Source organism: Monodelphis domestica, chromosome 8 (genome assembly GCF_027887165.1).
Source record: "Monodelphis domestica isolate mMonDom1 chromosome 8, mMonDom1.pri, whole genome shotgun sequence".
NCBI classification, from domain to species: domain Eukaryota; kingdom Metazoa; phylum Chordata; class Mammalia; order Didelphimorphia; family Didelphidae; genus Monodelphis; species Monodelphis domestica.
Window position 1 is genome coordinate 37,579,681 of NC_077234.1, and position 22,741 is coordinate 37,602,421.

General features: G+C 35.8%; 1 protein-coding gene and 1 long non-coding RNA gene across 10 annotated transcripts in view; one reads left to right on the top strand and one right to left on the bottom strand.

Moving 5' to 3' along the window:
• The window catches only part of LOC103098253 (uncharacterized), a 34,006-nt gene extending 12,684 nt beyond the window's left edge, over positions 1 to 21,322 (bottom strand). The window contains exons 1-2 of one of the 2 annotated variants that reach the window (XR_471841.3): positions 21,112 to 21,322; positions 7,052 to 7,203 (exon numbers count right to left, since the gene is read on the bottom strand). This is a non-coding gene — a long non-coding RNA (uncharacterized LOC103098253). The remainder of the gene's footprint in view (positions 1 to 7,051; positions 7,204 to 21,111) is intronic. The other variant, XR_008914150.1, reaches the window with a different exon arrangement.
• The window catches only part of NAALADL2 (N-acetylated alpha-linked acidic dipeptidase like 2), a 1,419,153-nt gene that overhangs the window by 863,441 nt on the left and 532,971 nt on the right, over positions 1 to 22,741 (top strand). For all 8 annotated transcript variants that reach the window (XM_056808005.1, XM_016424651.2, XM_016424653.2 and 5 more), the window contains one exon: positions 8,131 to 8,250. In XM_056808005.1, the coding sequence (XP_056663983.1) occupies positions 8,131 to 8,250 (120 nt within the window). The remainder of the gene's footprint in view (positions 1 to 8,130; positions 8,251 to 22,741) is intronic.

Here is a 22,741-nt window from a genome sequence, read left to right on the forward strand (position 1 = left end):
ATACAACCTCCACATTCAGAACTAATGACCTAGCCTTCTTCAAGGACAGATGTACTGTGTGTGCCAGATTCTCGTTCCATTTCTTTCCTCTTTCTATAACATTTTCCAAAGAAGTAGGGTTTGTTTGATATTTCAACTTTTTCCATGTCACCCACTCACTCTTCTACTGCTAGTAACTTGGTTTTCTACTTATTATTAATACTTAATAATAATTATTGTTATCACAAAGAATAGTAATAATCCTTATTACCAAATTAATAAACTTTTTCACAGGCATCCTCTTCCTCCTTACTTCTCTAATGCTTTTGCCACTGTTGATCAACCTCTTCCTAAAAATTCTTTTCTGTCTACTCACTTCTAGAATTTCTCCAGCATCTTAGCATTTTGCAGAACACTCGGCATGTATTATCTCCTTTGGTCCTCACAACAACCATTGTTCAAATGAGCTATTTCTAAAATATATTTAGCACATTAGATACTGACACCTCATAGGTATGTGTGTGTGTCACACACACTCATACACATATACATACATCTATTTCCTCCCCCACCTTTTGTCACCTAGTTGCCCAAAGGGGTTAAATAGAACTCCCTCTGGACCTCAGTTAAACATTGGAGAAGGGCTTAAGTTAATGACAGGGCTCATGGGACCAAGAGATTGTTTTCATTACCATTACCATTTTGGTATACGTATTCAGTCCAATTTTCTAGCTCATAGAACTGAGGTTAGATTATCATCAACTCATAGAGGGAAATCTCATCAGCTGATGCTAGGGTTGAAAGAATTTTTTAAGAGCCACTTCTTCCAAAGTTCTAAAGGAATGTATTGCTCCTCATGATAGAAGTGGAATCCTCCCATTTAACTTCATCTTAGTGTTCTATTTTGTGGGAATGCTACCTTTTTAAGCATACTTTTTATCCTGAGCTCATATTTAACTCTGAAATACTACTAATTTAGAATATAGCACTTGAGTTCCCCTCACACAGTGCCACTAGAAATACATTAGGATCGCAAGGCATGGAATATAATATTCAGAAAGGCTAAAGAGTTGGGTTTATAACACAGAGTGCCTATTGCAGCAAAACAGTATAATCTTTCAGGGAGAAAAATGGTCATTAATAAGATAGAAGATTTCCAAGCATTCCTGAGGAATAAGCCAGACCTAATCAAAAAATTTGAAGGCCAAATATGAGACACAAGAGAAGCCAAGAAAGGTAAATCAGAAAGAGACAATTTAAGAGACTCATTAAAGTAAAAATTTTTATATGTTTACATGAGAAGAGGATTTCTATAATTCTCAAAAATTACTCTCAGTAGTAGGAAAATAGACAAATAACTCAGGAAGATGGTGGAAAATAAGCTGATTATGATAATATGATATATATGTAAATGATGATATAGAATGATATGTATGTATGATATGATATGTATGCATATGAATGACATGTAAAAATTAATCAAGGGCTGAAAGAATTGCACTGAGAGAAAAGGGAAGGGAGATATAAAATGGGGTAAATTAAATAACATAAAGAGGTGAGAAAAATCAATAGAGAAAGGGGTGGATAAGGGTGGTGATGAGCAATACTTAAACTTTACTCTCTTTAATTGACTCAGAGAGGGAAAAACAAATATACTCAGTGGGACATAGAATTCTATCTTATCCTACACAGAAATAGAAGGAGAATAAGACAAGGGAAGCAGAGGGCAATAGAAGGGAAGGGAAAATGGGGGGGTGGCAAAAAGCAGCATACTGGTGAGAAGGAATAGAGTGAAAGGGAACAGAGCAGTATCTAAAAGGGATAATAAGAAGGAGGACAATATACAGTTAGTAACCATAATGTTTAATGTGAATGTAATGAACTCACCCATAAAAAGGAAGTGGATAGCAGAGTGGATTAAAAACCAGAATCCTACTATATGTTCTTTACAAGAAACACATTTGAGGCAGGGCGACACATACAGATTCAAGGTAAAAGACTAGATCAAAATATATTATGTATATATCATAATACCAGACAAAGCCACTGTAAAAATTGATCTGATTAAAAGAGATAAGGGATGAAATTATACTTTGTTAAAAGGTATTATAAACAATGAAGTAATATCATTACTAAACATCTATGCACCAAATGGTATAGCATCTAGATTTCAAAAAGAAAAATTGAAGGAGCTTAAGGAAGACGACATAGGTAGTAAGACCTATCTAGTGGAGGATCTTACCCTTCCCCTCTCAGAACTAGATAAATCAAACCAAAAAATAAATAAGAATAAAGTAAGGGAAGTAAATAAAATGCTGGGGAAATTAGAGTTAATAGATATCTGGAAAAAACTAAACAGGGATAAAAAGGAATATACCTTCTTCTTAGGTTTACATGGTACATATACATAGATTGACCATGTACTAGGGCATAGAAATGTTGCAAACAAATGCAGAAAAGCAGAAATAATAAATGCCATTTTTTCAGATTATAATGCAGTAACAATTATAATTAACATAGGTCTATGGAAAAGCAAATTTAAAGTTAATTGGAAATTAAATTATATAATTCTTCAATCATAGAAACAATTACAGAATTTATTAAAGAGAATAACAATAAGGAGACATTATATTGAAACCTATGGGATACAGCCAAAGCAGTACACAGGGGAAAATTTTTATCACTGAGTGCCTGTATCAACAAAATAGAGAGGGCAGAGATCAATGAATTGGGCTTGGAACTTAAAAAAATTAGAAAAAAAAAACAAATGAAAAATCCCCAAATAAAAACTAAATTGAAAATCCTAAAAATTAAAATAGAAATTAATCAAATTGAAAGTAAAAAAGTATTGAATTAATAAATAAGACTAGGAGTTGGTACTTTGAAAAAAACAAATAAAATAAAGTACTAGTCATTCTAATAAAAAAGAAGAAAATTAAGTTAACAGTATCAAGATGAAAAGGACAATCTCAACTCTAATGAATAGGAAATTAAAGCAATTATTAAGAACTACTTTGCTCAATTATATGGCAATAAAAATGACAATATAGGTGAAATGAGTGAATATTTACAAAAATATAAATTGCCCAGATTAACAAAAAAGAACATAGAGTTCTTAAACAATCCCATCTCAGAAAAAAAGAAATTCAACAAGCCATCAAGAAACTTTCTCAGAAAAAATCCCCAGGGCCAGATGGATTCACAAGTTAATTCTATCAAACATTCAATGAACAACTAATCCTAGTACTATACAAATTACTTGACAAAATAAGCAAAGAAGGAGTTTTACCAAATTCCTTTTATTACACAAATATGGCACTTATTTCAAATCCAGAAAGACCAAAAAAAGAGAGAGAGAAAATGACAGACCAATTTCCTTAATGAATATATATGCAAAAATCCTAAATAGAATACTAGCAAAAAGACTCCAGCAAGTGATCAGGAGGATTGTTCAATTTGATCAGGTGAAATTTATATCAGGAATGCAAGGATGGGTTAATATTAGGAAAACCATCCACATAATTGACCATATCAATAATCAAAGCAACAGAAATCACACAATTATCTCAATAGATTCAGAAAAAGCCTTTGACAAAATACAACACCCATTCCTATTGAAAACACTAGAAACTATAGGAATAGGAGGGTCGTTCCTCAAAATAATAAACAGTAATAATAAACGGTAAATTTGGTTCTTTCCTTTTTCATTCTTACCTTATGGAACACTAGGATAAACATTGAAGAAACATAAAAAAAAGTAAGATAGTCCCTGTTCTAAAGAATGGAGAAGACAACTCAAACAGAATCATTTATCTGAAGGTGGAAGAAAGCTTAGAGAACATTTAACAACCCTCTATTTTACAGATGAGGTAATTGAGAACCAAAAAATTTAATTGACTTTCCCAATCTTTACATAGCTGGTAAACAAAGAGCTAGAATTCAAACCTAAATGTTCTGGCTCCAAATATAGAACTCATTACCTCAAATTCCTACCTGTTCCCCCAATACCCCTATGATCTTGTCCACTCCTGAGAACTGGAGTAAAAATTGAAAATGTTGAGTTATTAAGAAAACATCACAGGAATGTATATATATGCAACAGAGCACCTCATTTTTGCAATAATTCACACATGGAAAGAAATGGCTTGACATTTTATCATATCTCTGTATATTGATTTGTGCTTTGGGAAAATTCAATGAGCTTTCTTTTAACTGAGCAGTGAATGCTGTGATTCTTAGTTTGTTGGAAGACAAGTGAAAAAAGGTACTTTCATAAAGGACCAAGTACAGAGACCTCCTCACTAGGCAGTGGAGATATGTTTATCATCCCCTCTTCAAATATCAGTGCTGGGAGGGTTCCAGAATGATTGATTTTTAATAGATAGCCTCAAAGTACAACATGCCACATGAAAAATGAAGTAATGGTCTATACAAATGACGATGATTTCTTTATTGAAGGACATGTCTTTGACTTGGTTTCACTGAGCTTACATGAGCTATTCGAATTTGTTCATTAAAGGCAATGTGGTAAAATGGAAAGAAGAAAACCAGAAGGACCTGGGTATTAATCCCACATCTGATATTTTCTGACTATGTGACCTTGGTTAATTACTTTTTAAAATGTGAAACTTTAAATTTTCTTATAATTTTTCAGTATTTTCACTTTGTTTCTTAATATTTCTTCTTGTCTTATGGATTCCTTGACTTCTGTTTTGGTCTATTCTAATTTCCCAGTAGTCTCCCTTAATTACTTTAGATTTTGTACCTCTTCTAATAAACTGTTAATTCTCTTCCAGATCTGGCCTCCAAAACTCTCATTTATTTTTCATTTCTTTCCTGTAGTGCTTTCACCCCCTCACTTATAATATCATTTAAATTCTTTTTTAAAAAAGAAGAAAAATGTTTTGCTTCATTTCTTCTAGGGGTACTGATTGATCTGATGGTCCAGCTGTGTTTTCTTTGAGGTTTTGTTTATAGATATTTTTGGACATCTCTTTTGATTTTGCATCGTGGCCATCTATAGCATCTTCATAGCTCTTTGATTATTTTACACAATCTTGGGAGCCAAGTTCTTCATACTTCTGATAGAACTTCTGTGGGCTTGTATGGACCTGATGTGTCTAATTTATGGTCCTACCATTGAGCTCTACAAGTACTGAGGCTGTGTTCTTCAAGGGTAACAGCAGTCCTCACACCAGAGCTGTATGAACTTTCCACCAACTCTCTGATCAGATTAAGGGCATTGTCTGATTGCTCCCCGTTTCCTGGCTCTAGACCCCCATTTGATTCTAGAGAGCATGTATAGATTTGCCCTGGATTGGTGCTCCAGTAGACAGTAGTAGTTCAACCCAACTTGACTTAGCTAGTAGTAAAGCTAGCCAGGTTCACAGTAACCTGTTGCTAGCCCAGTCCTGTGTGGAGAAGCAAAGACCATCTGCAACCCCAGAACCTCTGTGTAAACTCTATCCCCAATCCCCATCCTCTGGCTCCTGGCTTAGCTCTAGAGCCAAATCTGCAAGTGGTTCTAGGTGTTCCTTTCCTCTTTTTTTCAGGCCTGGAAGTAAGAAAAATTCTGGTTTGGGTAGCCCTAAATTGTTGGCCACTTGACTCCAGCATCTGAGCCTATACACTGGCGAGCTTCTTCCGTGATTCCTGGACAGATCACTTGCTTAAGGGCCAATTTTAGGACCATGGTTGGTCCTAAGAGATGGGCCACCTTAATTTCTCTCCTGATTAATACTTAGTCTAACTTTCTGTTGTGGGGGGGGCTAGAGGTGAGCCCCTGGGTTTGGGACAGATACCCTTTGCAGGACTGCAACACTCCATAACTTAGCTTAGAAATCAGAAGAGAAATTTATTAATTTGGAATTCATGTTGAATTTGGCTGAGAGGTCAGCATGGATGGGACACTGTGTCCTCAAAGGGATGATACTCTTATTTATAGCAGATGCTACATGACTGAGGTGGATATGAATTCAGGCAAAAGTTGGGGAGTGGGGATTGTTTACCTGACTGGAGTCAGACTGGTGTTTGAAGACACGGTGTTTGGCTGGGCATAGTTTAGGGGGCAAGTAGAGGTCCTAAATTACAATTGATGGTATAGGGACAAAATCAGAATATGTATGTATGTCCTTTTCAAAACCTAGGGGGGAATCCAAGGGGGATAATTTCTCAAGGGTCTTTCTCTTTGATGTCTAGGGTCAGCATTATTAAGGAGGGAAGAGAAGCAAAGGAATTTCCCTCCTTATAGTTTGACCTGAAGCATTTCCATAATTTGGAGGTGCAAGGTAAACCCAGTCATTCCATGCTAATTTTAATTAGCTCTTTATTGGAATAGTTGTACAAAACATCTGAGTCATAACTCCTGTACCTCCCTACTCTACCATATTTGTTAAACTTCCCCCATTATCTTTGTTTTTAACCCTTACTTTCTCTCTTGGTAACAACTCTAAGAAGGGCAAGGACTAGGCAAACAAGCTTAAATAACTTGCCCAAGGTTTCACAACTAGGAAATGTCTGAGGCCAAATTTGTACCCAGGACTTCTTGACTACAGAAATTGGCTCTCTATCCACTGTGTCATCTGGTTGCCCCTCAACTAACTTTAAAAAATCCCCAATATTTGTTGAAAAGATGTAACAGGAATGAAAGTTCAAATATTTCTACAAAACTCTATGGGGCCTTGGTCCCTAGGGAGTCAGTACAGATTTAATATAGTTTTCTTATAGCATTTGTCCCTTCTAATTCCCTTCCAAATGCACCATGGTTGATGGGGAGAGGAGTTCCTCTGCTGCTGTAGGACTGGGCTCCTCAGTGTCCAATTTTGCTACCACAGTTTTCTTGACCATTTAACTCTCATAAAGTCATAACCTCCTCTAGGCTCCTTCTCTTCAAACAAACAAAAATAGATACAAGGGTAACAAAAACCGCCATAGTTGTTTTATTCAACAAGGCAGGTGCAAATGGCCTTGGAGAGAGAGAAAGACTGAGTGAGGGCTCTCCCTTCACAAATCCTTGACTCCTTCCTTCAGTACTCTAGAACCAAGTCAGACCAAGGGTCAGCCTCTGACTGACCTTTTGAATAATCCCCAGATCCAGCTGTATAACCAGTTCATATTCTGTGTCCTCATCACATAGATATATAGGATGGATCCCTCAGCTTCTTCCAAGATCCACATAGGGATAGGATCAGTCAAGAACTCTGTGCATGTTCCTAAAATCAGTACCTTTACAAAGGAAAAACAAAGATTTTTTTTTAAATCCACTTTTATCATTCTTTTTCTTGGTCTTATTCAGATTTTTCAAACTCTCCCATGATCCTCAGTTTGTAGTGTCTACTTGTGGTTTTACCAGAGCTCAGGATAATGAGAAAATAGTTTTGAAAGGCATTACCATCAGAAGAAATGGGAAAAAGCAACACGAAGGAAAACATCAATTAGCTAAGCAAATTGTCCTTCACCAGGGCTATCATTTGTGTCACAAACAATTAGTAGTTTAGAATTTACAAATGAAAAATAAAATGCCCATCATGTAAACAATGGTATATTGATATAATTGGCCTTTTAGCAACTATTCAACAACATGCTATAGAGGATGTGGGCACAAGAATTGAGGACCGGTGCTTAGAATGCCTGTCACATAATGCCTGTCACATAATAAGTGGTAAAGATGCTTATTGACTATATAAAATCCCAGCTCTAAAACCTGATACATAGTAAGCAAAGACAAGTCACTTAACCAGCCTATTCCTCAGTTTCCTCATCTATTGATCTAAGAGAGAGACCCAGCAGAATGTTCTCTGAAGGTCTTTTTATGCTACATCTTTGAATGTATAAGTTATAGACATTATTTATGAGGTTTATTTTTTAAAAAATGATAATAAAGCCCATATCTGTACAAAATCTCAATAGGAACAAAATTGTGATCAAAAACTGTTGTGACGAAAGGGTGCTTAACAATTAGTTTTCTTTGAGAAGCATTGAAAAGTTACCACTTCTCTCTTCATAGATAATGGGGAAATGATAGTAAGTGAATCAGAGAGTCCAGATCAAGGACTTCTTTGCAGCACATAATTTTATTTCAATCTTCAGTTTCATGTGAATAGACATATTTGGTAACTTTTCTCTAATGCTTTATTTTTCTTTTTCTTTCAGGCTGAAGTCATTGACGTGAGGTATGGGACTGCAGAAGATGTAAGCCGGATTCGAGTTATGAAAAATGTGACCAATAGGATTGCCCTCTTAAAACTAGGAAAACTTCCTCTACTCTATAAGGTTGGTTAAAGAGCTCAAATGCATGTGGATTGTTTGGTTGGTTTGTTTGTTTTCTTTGGGGGGGGGGTTGAATCTAAAATTACTGGGGATGATTTTTGATCAGGAACTTGGTGCCTATTACCCCAAAGAGGAAATCCTTCAAGGTACTTTTGAGGTTGTAGAACTAGGATATACATTTAAGTGTGAAAAACCGAAGGCCTGGAAATTAAAACCATTGTCATCCTCTTCACCTGATATGTAGTTAGGAAAAAAGGCCCTAAGCTATAGACTATGTAGAAGAACAGTAATGACTAAGGCATATTCTTTTGTGATATATTCCATCATCTGCTTAAGATGAATATAACTGTGTAGCCACTGACTCCTCTCAAGAATTCAATTAAATGATGATGTGCTAAAGAGAAGCTGAATTTTGACTGATTTTATTAAAATAGAAGTTTATCACCACTCATCCATTGGCTACATTTGCATAATTAAATCTGTTCAAACTAAGTGTCTGATAATAAGCAAACACAATAGGCAACCCCTACCACTAATGGGGTTTTAGAGAGGTTTTGGAACCTAAAAAGGAGGTTCTGTTCCTTCTCAAATGATTTTACATCCCATCTGTCCCTCAAATACAGAGTGAAATGCTATATTGGGGGAGTAATGGGGGACACTTAAGGAACAGGTGAAGTTGGATCCTTCCTTGGAGATTTGCCAAGAATTGCCCTTTATCAAAATCATATCCTTTCAGAACTGGTCACTAGTGACATATTTTTGTTATCTGTTAAAATAGATGAAAGTAAATTATCATCTGTAATATAGACTGATCCCATATAGAAGTTAAAAAAAAATCTTAAAGGAATACCACAGTTTCCTGTTGTCCAAGTTTCATCAACTCCGATCAACCAAATGAGAATTTATTAAGCACTTAGCAGGCACTATGCTAAGTGCTGGGGATACAAAAAGGCAAAAATAGCCCCTGATCTCAAGGAGCTCTAATGGTAAAGATGACTTGCCAACAATTATGTACATACAAGATATATACAGAGTAAATTGGAAGCCATCTCTGAAAAGACACTAACTGAGGGAGTCCAGGAAAGGTCTTTTGCAGAAGGGTAACATTTGGGCTGAGACTTGAAGGAATTCAGGAGGTGGAACCAAGGGAGGAGACTATACCAATGAAAAGGCAGAGTCCGAAAAGGAAAGAGTTTGTCCAAGGAAGAGTAAGAAGGTCTCTGTTGCTGGATGCTGCGTTCCAGATGTTCGCTTGATTGAAGCATATCAGGAGTCTTTTGCTGTTACTTTCTATCTATCAAATATTTGAATTCCATGGAGAATAATAAAGTCAAAGTCTTAGGATGTGCCTGCAAACATTCAGTTGAGATTTTCAACTGGACTTGCCACTTGGGACCCATCTATATCATGGCACAGTTGGCATAGATAGAGAAGCAATGGTGCTTGCCATGATTAGCCGTTCAGAAGAGTGGTGCTCATGGCTTTGATCCAGAGCTTCATGAGGGACTAGTTTAGGTAAGAAAGTTCTAGCATTAAGCTTTTGAATGTACTTGACAAGGGATTTAGCATTATCTCTGTGGCAGAGAGGCAAGATGAGTTCTTGAACTTTTAATGCTCTTTTGCTTTACATTAACATCCTCTTCATTTTGTTTTTCATGCCCTTCCATTCTGTTGGCATGCTTGCTGCTATATTTGTCCTAATACATTCAGTCTGTCAAGAAAGTAAGCATAGATGTGAATATGATTAGGATATGGATGGCACCACAGTCCCCAGTGCCCCACAACTCCATCAAATATTTCTCTGAAAATATGGACTGAAATTAGATAGTAAGGATCTACAGCTGGGAGAAGAAGGGCAGAGAACCAAATGACTTCTGTGTTAAACATATCTATTAATCATGCCTCTGAAAGAGCATCTGGACTAGGAATCAGCAACGGGATGAGTAAAGAGAAAAGTTAATCCTATTTCAAATTTGGGGCAGTTACTAAATCATGATTCATAAAATAAATTGGGGACAGACTCTCTATATGGGAGATAGGGAGGGCAAATGGGAAATGTAATTGTGATATTAAATCATTTCCTAAAATGAATAGAAAGGAAGCGGTAGCCAAGAAGCGGGGCAGTCTGTTAGCTTTATCATAAATACTATATGTGTGTCTATATATATCATATGTGTGTCTATATGTATATTAATTCAGGCTTCAATCGGGTATTGATATGGAAACCTTTACATTTGGCAGAAAGAAATGGGAAAAGGAAAAGAGTCTCGAGAAATGTGACTGGACATAGGCAAAGACATTCCTGATAGAGAATAGTCAGCTTAAGATCTCCCCAAGGAGAGGTTGTGAAAGGAAACATTTCACTAAATTTACATTTACGAGAAAAGCTTTAATTTTATTTGGTCCTTAAATTAATAGGTGTTTGCCTTATGAGAGAATTTTTTGTTTCTAAAAGTTCTATGCAAATACTTGTTGGATTGCTTTAATGTATCTTGGATTAATTTCTCTCTATGCCAATGGGAAATTTATCATACGGTATCAAGAATACAGAAGTGTTAGATTTGAAGATTTTAACAGTGTAGTAAAGTTCTCTACAATTATAGGTTCTTCCAGGAAGATTTATTACTTAACAGGAAGTAGGCTCTGCTTGTCTAAGAGAAAAAGCTGGGAATGGCAGAACAAATTACAGTATGTAAATGTAACATGAATGTAATAGATGGGTGAATATTTAGAGGAATTTGGAGAAACCTGGAAAGACTTGCATAAAGTGCTACAGATTGAGGTAAGCAGAGTCAGTTAAACAATGTAGACAATGAATGCAATCATGTAAAACAAACCAAAAGAATTTATGGGCTTTGACTGATCTTAATTACATAGGATGGAGGTTCAATGATACCTTTTTATTTTGTCTTCATAGAGAGGCAAAGGTCTAGGACTATCATGAGTTACTTCTGCCAGGAGCCTCGGTTGATATCTTGGTTTATTTTGCTGAACTGTTTTTTGTGTGTTGTTACAAGGGAGCTTCTGTGTGTGATAAAATGAGGTCATCTTTGCAAAATGCTTACAGTGCCTGAAACATTGTAGGTACTGAAAAAATGGTTGACCCCTTCCTTTCTCTTCCACTTTCATTTCCTTTAAGTGACCCTGCTCTTTAAAAAGCAAAAACCTAAATATATCTTTTTATTATTTTTTTGAGTCTGGTTCTTTGGATCTTACCCAGGCTAGAAGTGTAGGAGCCAATCATGGCTTTGATCTTAATAGTGATTAGTATGGAAGCTTTAACCTGCTCCATTTTTCCAACCTGGACTGATGAATCCCTCCTTAGGGAGCTTGGTGGCCATCCCTCCTAGAGGTTCGCCATATTTGTGTCATACTTGGTGCAGATGCCCAAGCAGCTTGAGCTTTATTCTAGCTAAGAACGCCCAAATTCAGACCATTCTCCAGCCTTGTCCTCTCCCCATGGCAGAGATTACAGGAATGTATCACCAGCCTACCTAAAACATGTGTTTAAAAGAAAGAATATGTATAGCCACAGCTAAACTCCTAAAATATTTACCAATATGCAAAATCCATAATAAGATCTCTGAGGACAAATAGAAAGCAGAAGACTGATTACCATCCAGGGCCATAGCTAGCATGGGGCAATAGCAATTTTGCCTCAGGATTTAGAATTTAGAAGCTGCACATATTATCAGGGGCAAAATTTAGAAATTGAATATAGCACGTAGAGCCCTTCTTTAGAAACAACATTTTAATTTATCCCCTAATTTGCAAAAATAATTAGTTAAAATAGGGAGGAACCAGATGTTAGACTGGGGTGAGCTTTTTCTCTATTCTGCCCTCTCTCTACCACCAGCAGTTCCTTGCAATATCCGAGGGTCTCTGTATTCCCCATCTGAAAACCCAGCACATAGAAGAGTAGTTTCCAGGCTCCCCACACGATGGGATACTTTGTGTCATTTGTCCATTTGTAAAAATTTCCTGTGATTTCCTGCTGTTATAAGCTATAGAGGCCAAATGAATTTTTTTTAACTTGTGTAGAACTATGACATGGGGCATATGATGTTCAGATTGGGAGTCTCAGGGATATTTTTGTTTTCATTTTAAATTTAAATTTAATTAAATTTTAATTGTTTTCATTCAAGTTTGATCTCTACCTTATTTTACTTAAATTTTAGAAAATGTTCTAGATATACACATGTGTGAATCTATATACACATAATATATCTATGTCTATGTACCTATCTTTATAGTTATATAAAATCAGGACTATATTGCTTCTGATGGCTCTGTGTTGTGTAGAATTGCTTTAATTTCTAGATCTTGATGAAGAACCTGTACATAAACCTGATAAAACAATATTACAGACCCAGGAAGTAACTGCAAATATTTCTGCATAAGAATGGTTCAGACCAGCCCTGAAAAGTCCCTGAATCTTTTTAGTTAACTAAGTCCAAGGCTATCTCCTCCCATCATTAATCTCTGCTTTCCAAAATAGTGATGAACATCTCCTGTTTCTAGGCAGATGTTTACACTCTTGTTGCCCAATTCCAAGGACCCTCACCTTCTTTTTTTATAGAAAGCTATAAAATCTGTAACCTCCTCCTCCCTGGACTTGGTTCTGTTCCAACCCCTGCACTTGTGTCTTCTCTCTCTCTTAAAAGAAATAAACTTTTTTTTTTTTCTGAACACACTGTGGCTCTGGTATTCAGGGCTAACAGAAATATGTATATAATGGATATTTTTATATAGCTCTTCAAAGGATGCTTTTTATAATCAATGCTATAGAGTCAATCACTGACCTTTCTGAAAATAATCAAGGCAAAAGCTGATGAGGCTTTCCTAATATCTACTTGTTTAGCTTCAAAATAGACTATGTCTTAGGCCAGGAAAGAGTTCCTAAAATTTGTATTCCATCAAAGTGGGCAGTTAGTTTGGAAAAATATGTTCTAGCCAAATTTGTTTGTTATGTAGTTCAGTCCTTTCAGTCATGGCCCATTCATCATCATCATCATCATCATCATCATCATCATTGGGGTTGTCTTGGCAAAGATCCTTCAGTGGTTTGACCTTTCTTTCCCCAGCTCATTTTACAGATGAGGAAACTGAGAGAAAGAGGATTAAGTGATTTGCTCAGGGTCAAAAAGCTAGTGAGTGTCTGAGGCTGATTTGAACTCTGGTCTTCCCACCCCCAGACAGTGTTCTATGCACTGGTCCATCTATCTGCCCCTTGTTTATCATAGATAACATTAATTGGAATCTGCATAGAAATGTAAAGGTAAATATTTATCAACCTGGAGGGGGGGGAATGCACATTTGACATACCTTTAAAATTAATCTGTATTAATAACATTTCTTTCATTACTTCCTTAAGTCTAGAGAATCAACATTACATCAAGATTTGATTTGTAGCATTTGCTGATTTCTGAGAGGTAATGCTCACCCCAAACATTTAACATTTGCAGGTCTGTGGATAGGTCACTCAACTACTCTATAAAAATCCTTAGGGAAGTTGCATGCTAGAGTGGGAAAGAGTGCTGACCAGGGAAGCAGAGAACCAGAGTTCAAGTCTCAACTCTGATCCTTACCATATGTTTCCTTAATCAGGTCCCTTCATTTCTGCAGCCCTTAGAATGAAGGAACTTGAGCAGTTGATCACTAGCTCTAAACTAGATGCTGAGCTCTTGCCTACATAACCTCTGCCTCTAAACTAGATGTCCATCTCTTGACTAGAAGTCTTTTCCAGCTCTACATTTTTAATCTTATTGTTCATCTCAAATATATTCATTAATGAAAAAAGATTATTTTAGACTTTATAATATTGAAAAATTAATATTATACCAAATGTAATATGCTAAGTGTCATATTTAGAAATTGGTTTGGAAATGTAATATTGGTTAAAAAAGATTATTGTGGTCGCCATTTATAAAAATAATTAACCCTTAAGTCACAAGGATGATAGTAGCTTTTAACAATTTAATTATAATATATAAGAAAGAAATAGGGAGGGAAGGAAATAGAAAAAAATATTTCCTAGCCTGCCACCCTAATCTTACCAGCCCACAAGAGTGTCTTCCACCCCAACCACCAACACGGAATCACAGACAAGCTCTCAGCTAAAAATCTCCAGAGAAGAACCCTGCCTCCTCTACAGTCTCATTTTTATAGTCCTCCTTCTCCACGTCATGTCCTTTCCCTTTACGCTGGTCTGGCACATCTCAGGAACCAATCAAAGTCTCTCTGACCTGGACCCGTAGCCCCTATTTCCAGGTCACTAATGAGCTATCTTGGACGAGCAAGAAGTTCACTATCCTGGGAGGAAGGGGTTCCCTTTACACAATCCTCACTGTGATTCTTTGGGAGACGAGTATGTTGAAATCTCTCAGATTCCCATGCCTGGTCTCTCCAATGAATCATTTCACATGAGCAGCTTAAAGACCTCTTATTAGAGGTGCATACAATATTGCACTTTCTAAGAAGAAATTACAGTAATTTGGGGACAAGAGGGAAATAGAAGGGAGAGAGCAAAGCCAATGATTGTTAGGCGCACTGACAAGCCTATTAGGGGGCCATTGCCTTTGGCATAAGAGTTTACATTCAGAGTAAATGGGTTCGACGCCCTTCACTTCTATTCACTACATCCCAAAGTTCATTCTGGATCCTTTTGGTGTAGTGTGTGGTTTCTACAGCCTTCATTAGGGTGCCTTCCTCAAAAAGTTCACTTTCTTGATATGGGGAGTTAGCGAGATTGTTTTCCTCAAATTTCTCTCAAAAATTTTTTTTAAATCTTGAATTTTATGAAAATTATATAACCTTGAATCAAGAAGATCTGAATTCATACCCTGCCTCCATACCTGACTAGCTGTATGACCTTGCTCTTTTAGATTTTGCTTTTTTTTAGCTCCATAGCACTTAACTAGCAATCCAGGGTAGGTGGTTAATAAATACTAATTGAGTGACTGATCCTGGTCAAATTATTTAATCCCTCTCAGCCTTTGTTCCCTCATCTGTTGAATAATAATAATGATGATAATAATAGTACCTACTAAGAGGTACCTTGGAAAGTGCTTTTTTAGACCTGAAAGTACTATAAAAAGATTAGTTATTATTATTAAAGGAGCGTCCTCATAACTAACAATGTGATGCTGTTAGTAGCTGACATTTTAAAGGGTTTGACATATATTGTTTCATTTATTCCTCTCATTCATCTCATTCCATAGGTGCTACAGATTATTCTCTTTTTTTCTTAGAAAAGGAAACTGAAGCATCTGAAACTCAGACAGATCAACTTATCTGCTGTGACATAATTAATAAATATCAGAAGGATCTGAAAGCAAGTTTCTCCTATTTTCCAGTCCAATATTCTTCCTAACTCACCATATTTGTCTATCTTGTCTATAAGGCAAAGGAATAAGAGAGAAATATCTCCATATCTACATTTGAAATTCACAGTATTTCTTTGTTATGAATATACCTGATAGTTCCTTAGGTAACTAACCTTAGAAATATGATACAGTAAGACGCTTTTTGCTCTACATAGCATAGACATTTTTGGAGGGATTTTATGAACACAGAACCTAACACTATTTTTATATTTAGTAAGAGGATGTTTGCTCACTGAATAATTTAACAAGGCACTTCATGCCCAATTCTCACAAGCAATTACAAAAGACCAGTTCCTCCAGATTTTGCAATTAGAGGAATCCAGAGTTGCTCCATTGGTCACAGAAGACACAGTGAGGACCAGAACATAAAATCAGAAAATCATGGTTTAATGCATTTTTAAATGGAAACTGCTTTTATTTTAAAAATAAGAATGTTTCCATTTTAAATGAATGATTTCAGTTACTTTTTTTCTCAATTATTTAGATCAAATCTTTCTACCTAGACAAAAGGTGAATAATTATTGTTGAAATCCAATTTCAGTTTATAAATTGTAATAAAAAAAATCTTAGCTCATGACTCATAACTAACTGACAGAGTAATGAAATAGTAATCAAAGCCTGTGAAGTTAAATTTAAACTGTGAAAATGGGAAAACATTTAACTAGCTTTTGATCTCACTTATGGTGCAAAAATGGGCTTATCCTTGCTCAAAATAAAATAAATATTTGTCCATTTTACACCAAAACATTGGTAGAGTTTGTTTAATCATTCAATAATATTTTTAATTTTTTTTTTCTACAGAAAGCCATGTAAGCTGGCTGACTTGGCCAAATATTTTGATTTTGCAGTGATATAGCCAATGACAATATAAATGGGAAAATGTGTACCTAAACCTTGGTGGCACATGTTCATCATTCATATCAAATATGTAACTTTATTTTTAGCCAAGTAGCCTTATTTAATATGATTAATCAGGATTATTGAACAAAGTCATCAAACAAGGTCATTTGCTATATCTTTTGAGAAATTTGGTATAATTAGGGCCCTTACAACATAGACATACTTGGAAAGAACCTTTAAAGCAATGTTTTACACTCTCAAATCAAATGCTTCTTACTCATCAAATGATATATCTATTTGCATCTTTGCATGGAAATCACTAAGCATCAAGTTATATACTGATTTAATTTGTAAATTCTTTGTGAAATCTCTCCTTTTTCCTCTGCAACAGATGTTGATGCATAAGTTGCAATAATTTTATTGTATTCTTTTTGCAAATACTTATTATGAACACAGCAATGCAAGGTTACCTAATGTCCCATGAAATGACATTTTGTTGCCTTTGGACACACAATAAAGCAAACACTACCAGTTCTCTTCTCAAAAAAAGTTTCTTTGATCTTCTGATTTTGTGCGCGGCTATATTATTGTTTATTGATGATCTAAATGTGTTGTAATCTTAGTTCCTTTTACCCCTTTTTGTCTTACTCTTCTCAGGTCACAAAGGGATTTTCACAGCACTAAGGATCATTTTGTGTCTTCCTTTGTTTTGTTCCATCATTGTTGTGATCAAAAAGTCCTTCATCAAAGCCAATTATTGGTGGTCATCCCTGACCACTTAGGCAGAATGATCTTCAGAAGGCAAACCCAATTTGTTACTGGAACTCTATAGCAAGTTAATTAAACATGATTTAACTATTCTTTGGATAATTAAATCAGCAATAGGAATGGCTTTTATCATACGGTACAGACATACTGTATATGGTGCTGTGCCTTTAATTTATGTTTTCCTCTGGGGATGTCAGACTATTGGCCCTCATTTTTCCTAACATTTTTTATGCTTTGTCTGTGTGTCTGCTTTTAATAGTTTCTTTTCTCTCTGCTTCTCCTATTATCCTAAGTTGAGTTTGCTATGCCTGAGATTCTCTGAAAGGCAGCTATCTTGATGAGTCAGTACAGTATGGCTCTATAGCATGGCACAAAGAACCCTGAATGGACCTGGATTTGTGGCCCAGAACTTTGGGTAAAGTATTTTATTCTCTGTAACTGTCTAGCCTCATCTGTAAAATGAGAGGGTTGGATTAAGTGGCTTCCAAGATCCATTCTAGCCCTAATCCATGATGGTGAAGGATTAATGAAAGTCACTGAGATGTGTGTGGGGACTTCTTGACAGCTATTTCAGGAAAATACACAGCCATATAGAAGCTTAAAATCTTTGCCTTTTTTGGCCCCCATTCCACTTTTTTTCACATTCTTAAATATTTTAGATTATAAGAAATGAAATATTTGAGATTAGATCGAAGGTGATAAAGGTCTTATCTGTATGCAAGTCACTTACTGACTATCCTCCAGAAAATTTTATTCACTTAAGTAGCATTTTCAGGATTCACCATGAGGTTTGGATTTTAGAGGACATTTTCCTGAATTGCTAGAAATTGGAATGTTTCCAAACTTGAAGGGTTAATCTTAAGTCACCCTTACCTATAGAGTCATCTTTATTTAGTTGCAGAGATAAAGGCTATGACTGAATACTGGAAGACTTTTAAAAGATTTCCTTTTGAAGGCCAATTACCAGTTACAGTGTACCTCACCCAGAGTTCTCTCTCTCTCTCTCTTCTTTCTTCTCTCTTCTTTCTTCTCTCTTCTCTCTTCTCTCTTCTCTCTTCTCTCTTCTCTCTTCTCTCTTCTCTCTTCTCTCTTCTCTCTCTCTCTCTCTCTCTCTCTCTCTCTCTCTCTCTCTCTCTCTCTCTCTCTCTCTCTCTCTCTCTCTCTCTTTATTTTTTTTCCATTTTCATTTGGGAGCAGCAGATTAATTATCATCTTGCCCAAGAACATATTGGTAATTAAAGGGCTTTCTCATATAGGGAGTAGGAGGAAGTAGCTTGGGTTTTACTAATCTGATGCTATAAAAATTTGTGGTGACAAAGTTAAATTACAACCTGAAAGGAGCACTATGGAAAACCTTATGTTCAATTAAAGGAAAAAAAGCATCCCCCTCAACACCCCCCCTCTCCCCTATAAACAATGCTCTAAGCTTCCTGTGCAGACAACTGATTGTCACAGACACAAAATCAACTTTGAATCTTTCAGCTTGGAGAATGCAATAAACTGCCATTTAGTGAGGAGGGGAGTACTTTTAATTATTTTAATTAGCTACGAAACCCTAAGCTAACTATTGAGACTTTAAAAACATCCTCACTTGAACTTTTAAAAGGATGTCCATTAAATAAAATGTTATTTTGCTACATAAATATCTACATTTAAGTTAATTTATTGTACTTATAAATATTCATGAAATGGCTTTTTAACTGGAAATGCCCATTCAACATATTTAAGCAGAAGCCACAGGGAAATATGTATAGTCTGGCATGTATTATAATTAAAAAGAAAGCTTTATGTGTGTTTTCTAAAGAAGTTGACATTAAAAAGAAACCCTCTTGAATGCTAGGTAAACACTATTTAGTTTTAATTTATTACCTTTGCATTTCTAAATAACATTACATTCATAGCACAATTATTATCTATTTTTAGTGATTTACTAAGTTATACAACATTATAGCCACTGAAAAACTAGATTACTATAAGTTAGACAAAGAATTTTAAGAGTAATCTCAGAATAGCCAAAGTTCACAGAATTCCATGGTTATATGGTACCCAATGTCTATTTCACCTGTGTGCGTGTACCTTCCAAAACTTCCATGGGTTACAGTATCCACTGAAATTAGACCATAGGATCCTCAATTTTTTAGCTAGAATTAGAGGATACTTCGTCAACATCCATCATCTTACAGATGAGGTAACTGAGCCTATTGAATTCTTTTAAATCCTGAGCATTTAATCATGTGTTCATAATCCCACCCAACTACATCTCTTCTAAAAAAAACTGATAAATATATTAGTAAAGGCAGAAGGACCAAGTCACTGATTTTTAAAAAAAATGTAAATTAAAATAGGGCTAAGGGGATAACCCTGGGAACTTTTTAAGTGTTGTGGACTATTTAGCCCTACTGAACACATTTATACCTGTTTAAATTTAAACATTTGTGGTTCTAAAATAATTTTGGAAACTTTTTCTCTTTTTTTTACTCATAAGCCTAATTTCCCTTTTAAGAATGATCACAATTCAATAAACCTTATAATTGAAGAAGGAGAGCATATGGATGGAAACTGCCAAAAATTAGTTTTCTAATCACTGTAGGAAGTAGGGGAAAAAAGCTTCCTAACAATTAGAGCAGTCCACCTGTGGAACAATCTGCCTTGCACCTGAGAGGTAGTGATTTCTCCTCTACCAAGAGGAGTTTAAGCAAAGGCTAGATGACCATTTGCCAACTATTCTGTAGAAATGAGTCTTGTTTTTGTAGAGACTGGACTACCTCAGTGGCCTCTGAAGTCTCTTCCAGTCCTGAAATAAATGTGATATAAAAACAGACTCAAAGCAGGATTCATGTCTGTAAATACTAAAACAGCTGTTAGCAAATAAAACAACTGAAGCCATGTTTTCCTGATTTTTTCCATTTCCCTTCTCTGTCAAATGTAGGCTTTCTTAGTTTAGTGAGTATTAATAGTCATAGCACTAGCTCTCATTAACAGAGCATTTGCATGGATTTCATGAATATGTGTGAATTACATGGCCTGTTTTTTTCAAGGAGGAGGATGACTATTTTAAACAGAAAAATTGTTCTCAATAACAGAGGCATTGAATCATTTTCCTTTCTCTGTACCGTGTAAGAATTGCAATTAACATTCTCCAAGGTCCTATATAATTCCAAAATTACATTATTTTTTGATGCTCTCTATGGGCTTAATGAATTAACTTTATATCACTGACCCCAAGTTTTCATCTAATCACTCCTTTGTTCCTTACACATAATAATTTCCATGATCTTTCCCATAGCTGTGATATTGTCTGACTTGATATTCATCTAGACATGAAAAGAAGAATGTTAATATTTTATGGGCATCATATAATGTCAGAAGATCTGTGATCCATTCCCGGTATGGCTTCTCTTTCCTTATTTGTAATGAAAGGAAGTAGATACCCTATCCATTTGCTTGAAAACCAAAGCCTACTCAACAAGGGCATCTTGTCATTACTTCACCAAAAGACTCACTAAATGATTGATTTATGTCATAAGAAATGCTGATACAAAGAAAAGCAAAAAAGATATCCCTGTTCATCAAGGAATTCACATTCAATGTGGGAGACAATGTGTAAACAAATATCTTCATTTGTGGCAAGCATTCTCCAATTCACTTTCCTTTGGCTAGGCTGAAGGTTTCTAAAGGTCAGGGTCAGGGTTGGGCTAGTGGTGGTGTCTCCTCTAATTCTATATACCTAAACCTTCGCTGCCTATTGCTTCTACTGTTAGTATTCTCTGTGAGTAGCACCTCAGTTTATGCATTTAAATATTAGTAAGTTTTATAAAGGGATGATTATATAGCAAGAACAAACATACAAAAAATTTCCCCAATAACTCACCATTTTGCTATCTGGGAGTGGAGAGCTCAGTCTAGCTCAGCTCCTATAAACTTTCAGCTCCATCAGGTCCAAGTACAAAGAGGGTATCATTGCTACACAACTCTTTTCTTTTAGATAGAGCTGGGCGAGAATCCTGAAGTTTATTCCCAAAGGCCTCTCTTTGCTCTTCTGGGCTTTGATGTCATATTGGGGCTGCCATCTTGAATTCTTTAATTCCAGAATGGCAGGAAACACTCTGGGAGTCAATACTTAGTAAAGATTCTAAGATGGAAGGTAAGAGTTTTCAAAAAAAAAAAACTGACAAGAAAATGAGAAACTGAAGCTGACAAGACTTTTTGGACATTTTTTTAGCCAATGGAAGTGATTATTTTTTATCATGTAGTTAGTAACCAAAGCCTATGGTATATATATGGTCCACTGTTTCTCCATGGCACTTCCATTCCACATCATCATGATTTTCTTGAAAGAAGAGTGCCCACTTTCTCCAGTTGGTGATATGCTATATGCCAAATAGGAGGTAATCTCACTGCAAAGGGAAAAGCATTAGAGAAGTCTACAAGGAAACTCAGGAAGCTAGGAGGTGGTGGTCAGAAGAAAGAACATTCTTGCCTTACTATTTCACAAGTATCCTCCTACATTGTTTTCCACCTCTTGCTTTAGGCATGATAAACAAATGCTATCATTGCTACTAGAAGGAATGTACTAATCCACAGTCCTCTGTCTCAATTCACACTTGGTATGACTTCCCAGACCAAAATCACTTTACTATATCTATTTTATCTTCCATTAGAAAAGAACCTTCTTAAGGACAGGAATTATTTTACTTTTAGATTCATATCTACCTTGGACAGGGTAGGCATAGCAAGTACATTTTTATTCATTCATTTAATTGGATTTTGATGAGCAGTAGTGTGGAAGCAATAGATTTGGAGTCAGAATGACCTGCCTTCAAATAATGTCTTAAATACTTACTAGCTGCTTGACTTCACATAAGGCACAACCTCTCTAAGCCTCAGCTTCTTCATCAGTAAGATAAGGAAAGAACTCATAGGATTGTGGTGTTAGGATTAAGATTTAGTTTCTCTACTAAAAGTATTATGTTTTTAGAGATTTATTAAATATGATTAGATTTAAGAAATAAAGAAAATACAAAATAAGAAAAGTACGTGCCTAGGCTCAGAGCCCATTCACAACCACTTACATCTTGCCTGCGTGTAGAGAGATGCATGTGCTTGGAAGCAAAAGCAGGGAGAGCTCCGAAGTTGGTGGAGAGTCAGTTTAAATACAATTTTTGTTCTCGGCCCAGGTGGGAATTCAGGTGATATGGGGAATTCTGGGAACTGCCAAGGACTTCTGGGAATTGAAGTCCTGTGTTCAAATCTCCATTTTTATAGTCGGCAACATGAATGACTATGGAAAATCTTAAGGTAAAGGCACAAATGAATGATTAGTCACTCATACAATGTTCATTCATTAAAGCCCATAGATAACATTTAAGTATCAGAATTTTAGAGCTAGATGGAACCTTAAAGAATGTGAACTACTATCCTCATAGAGTATACAGAGGGAGGGACATGAATCAATAATGCCTTTAGTTATCACAAGATTTTCATCTAGATCAAATGAGAAT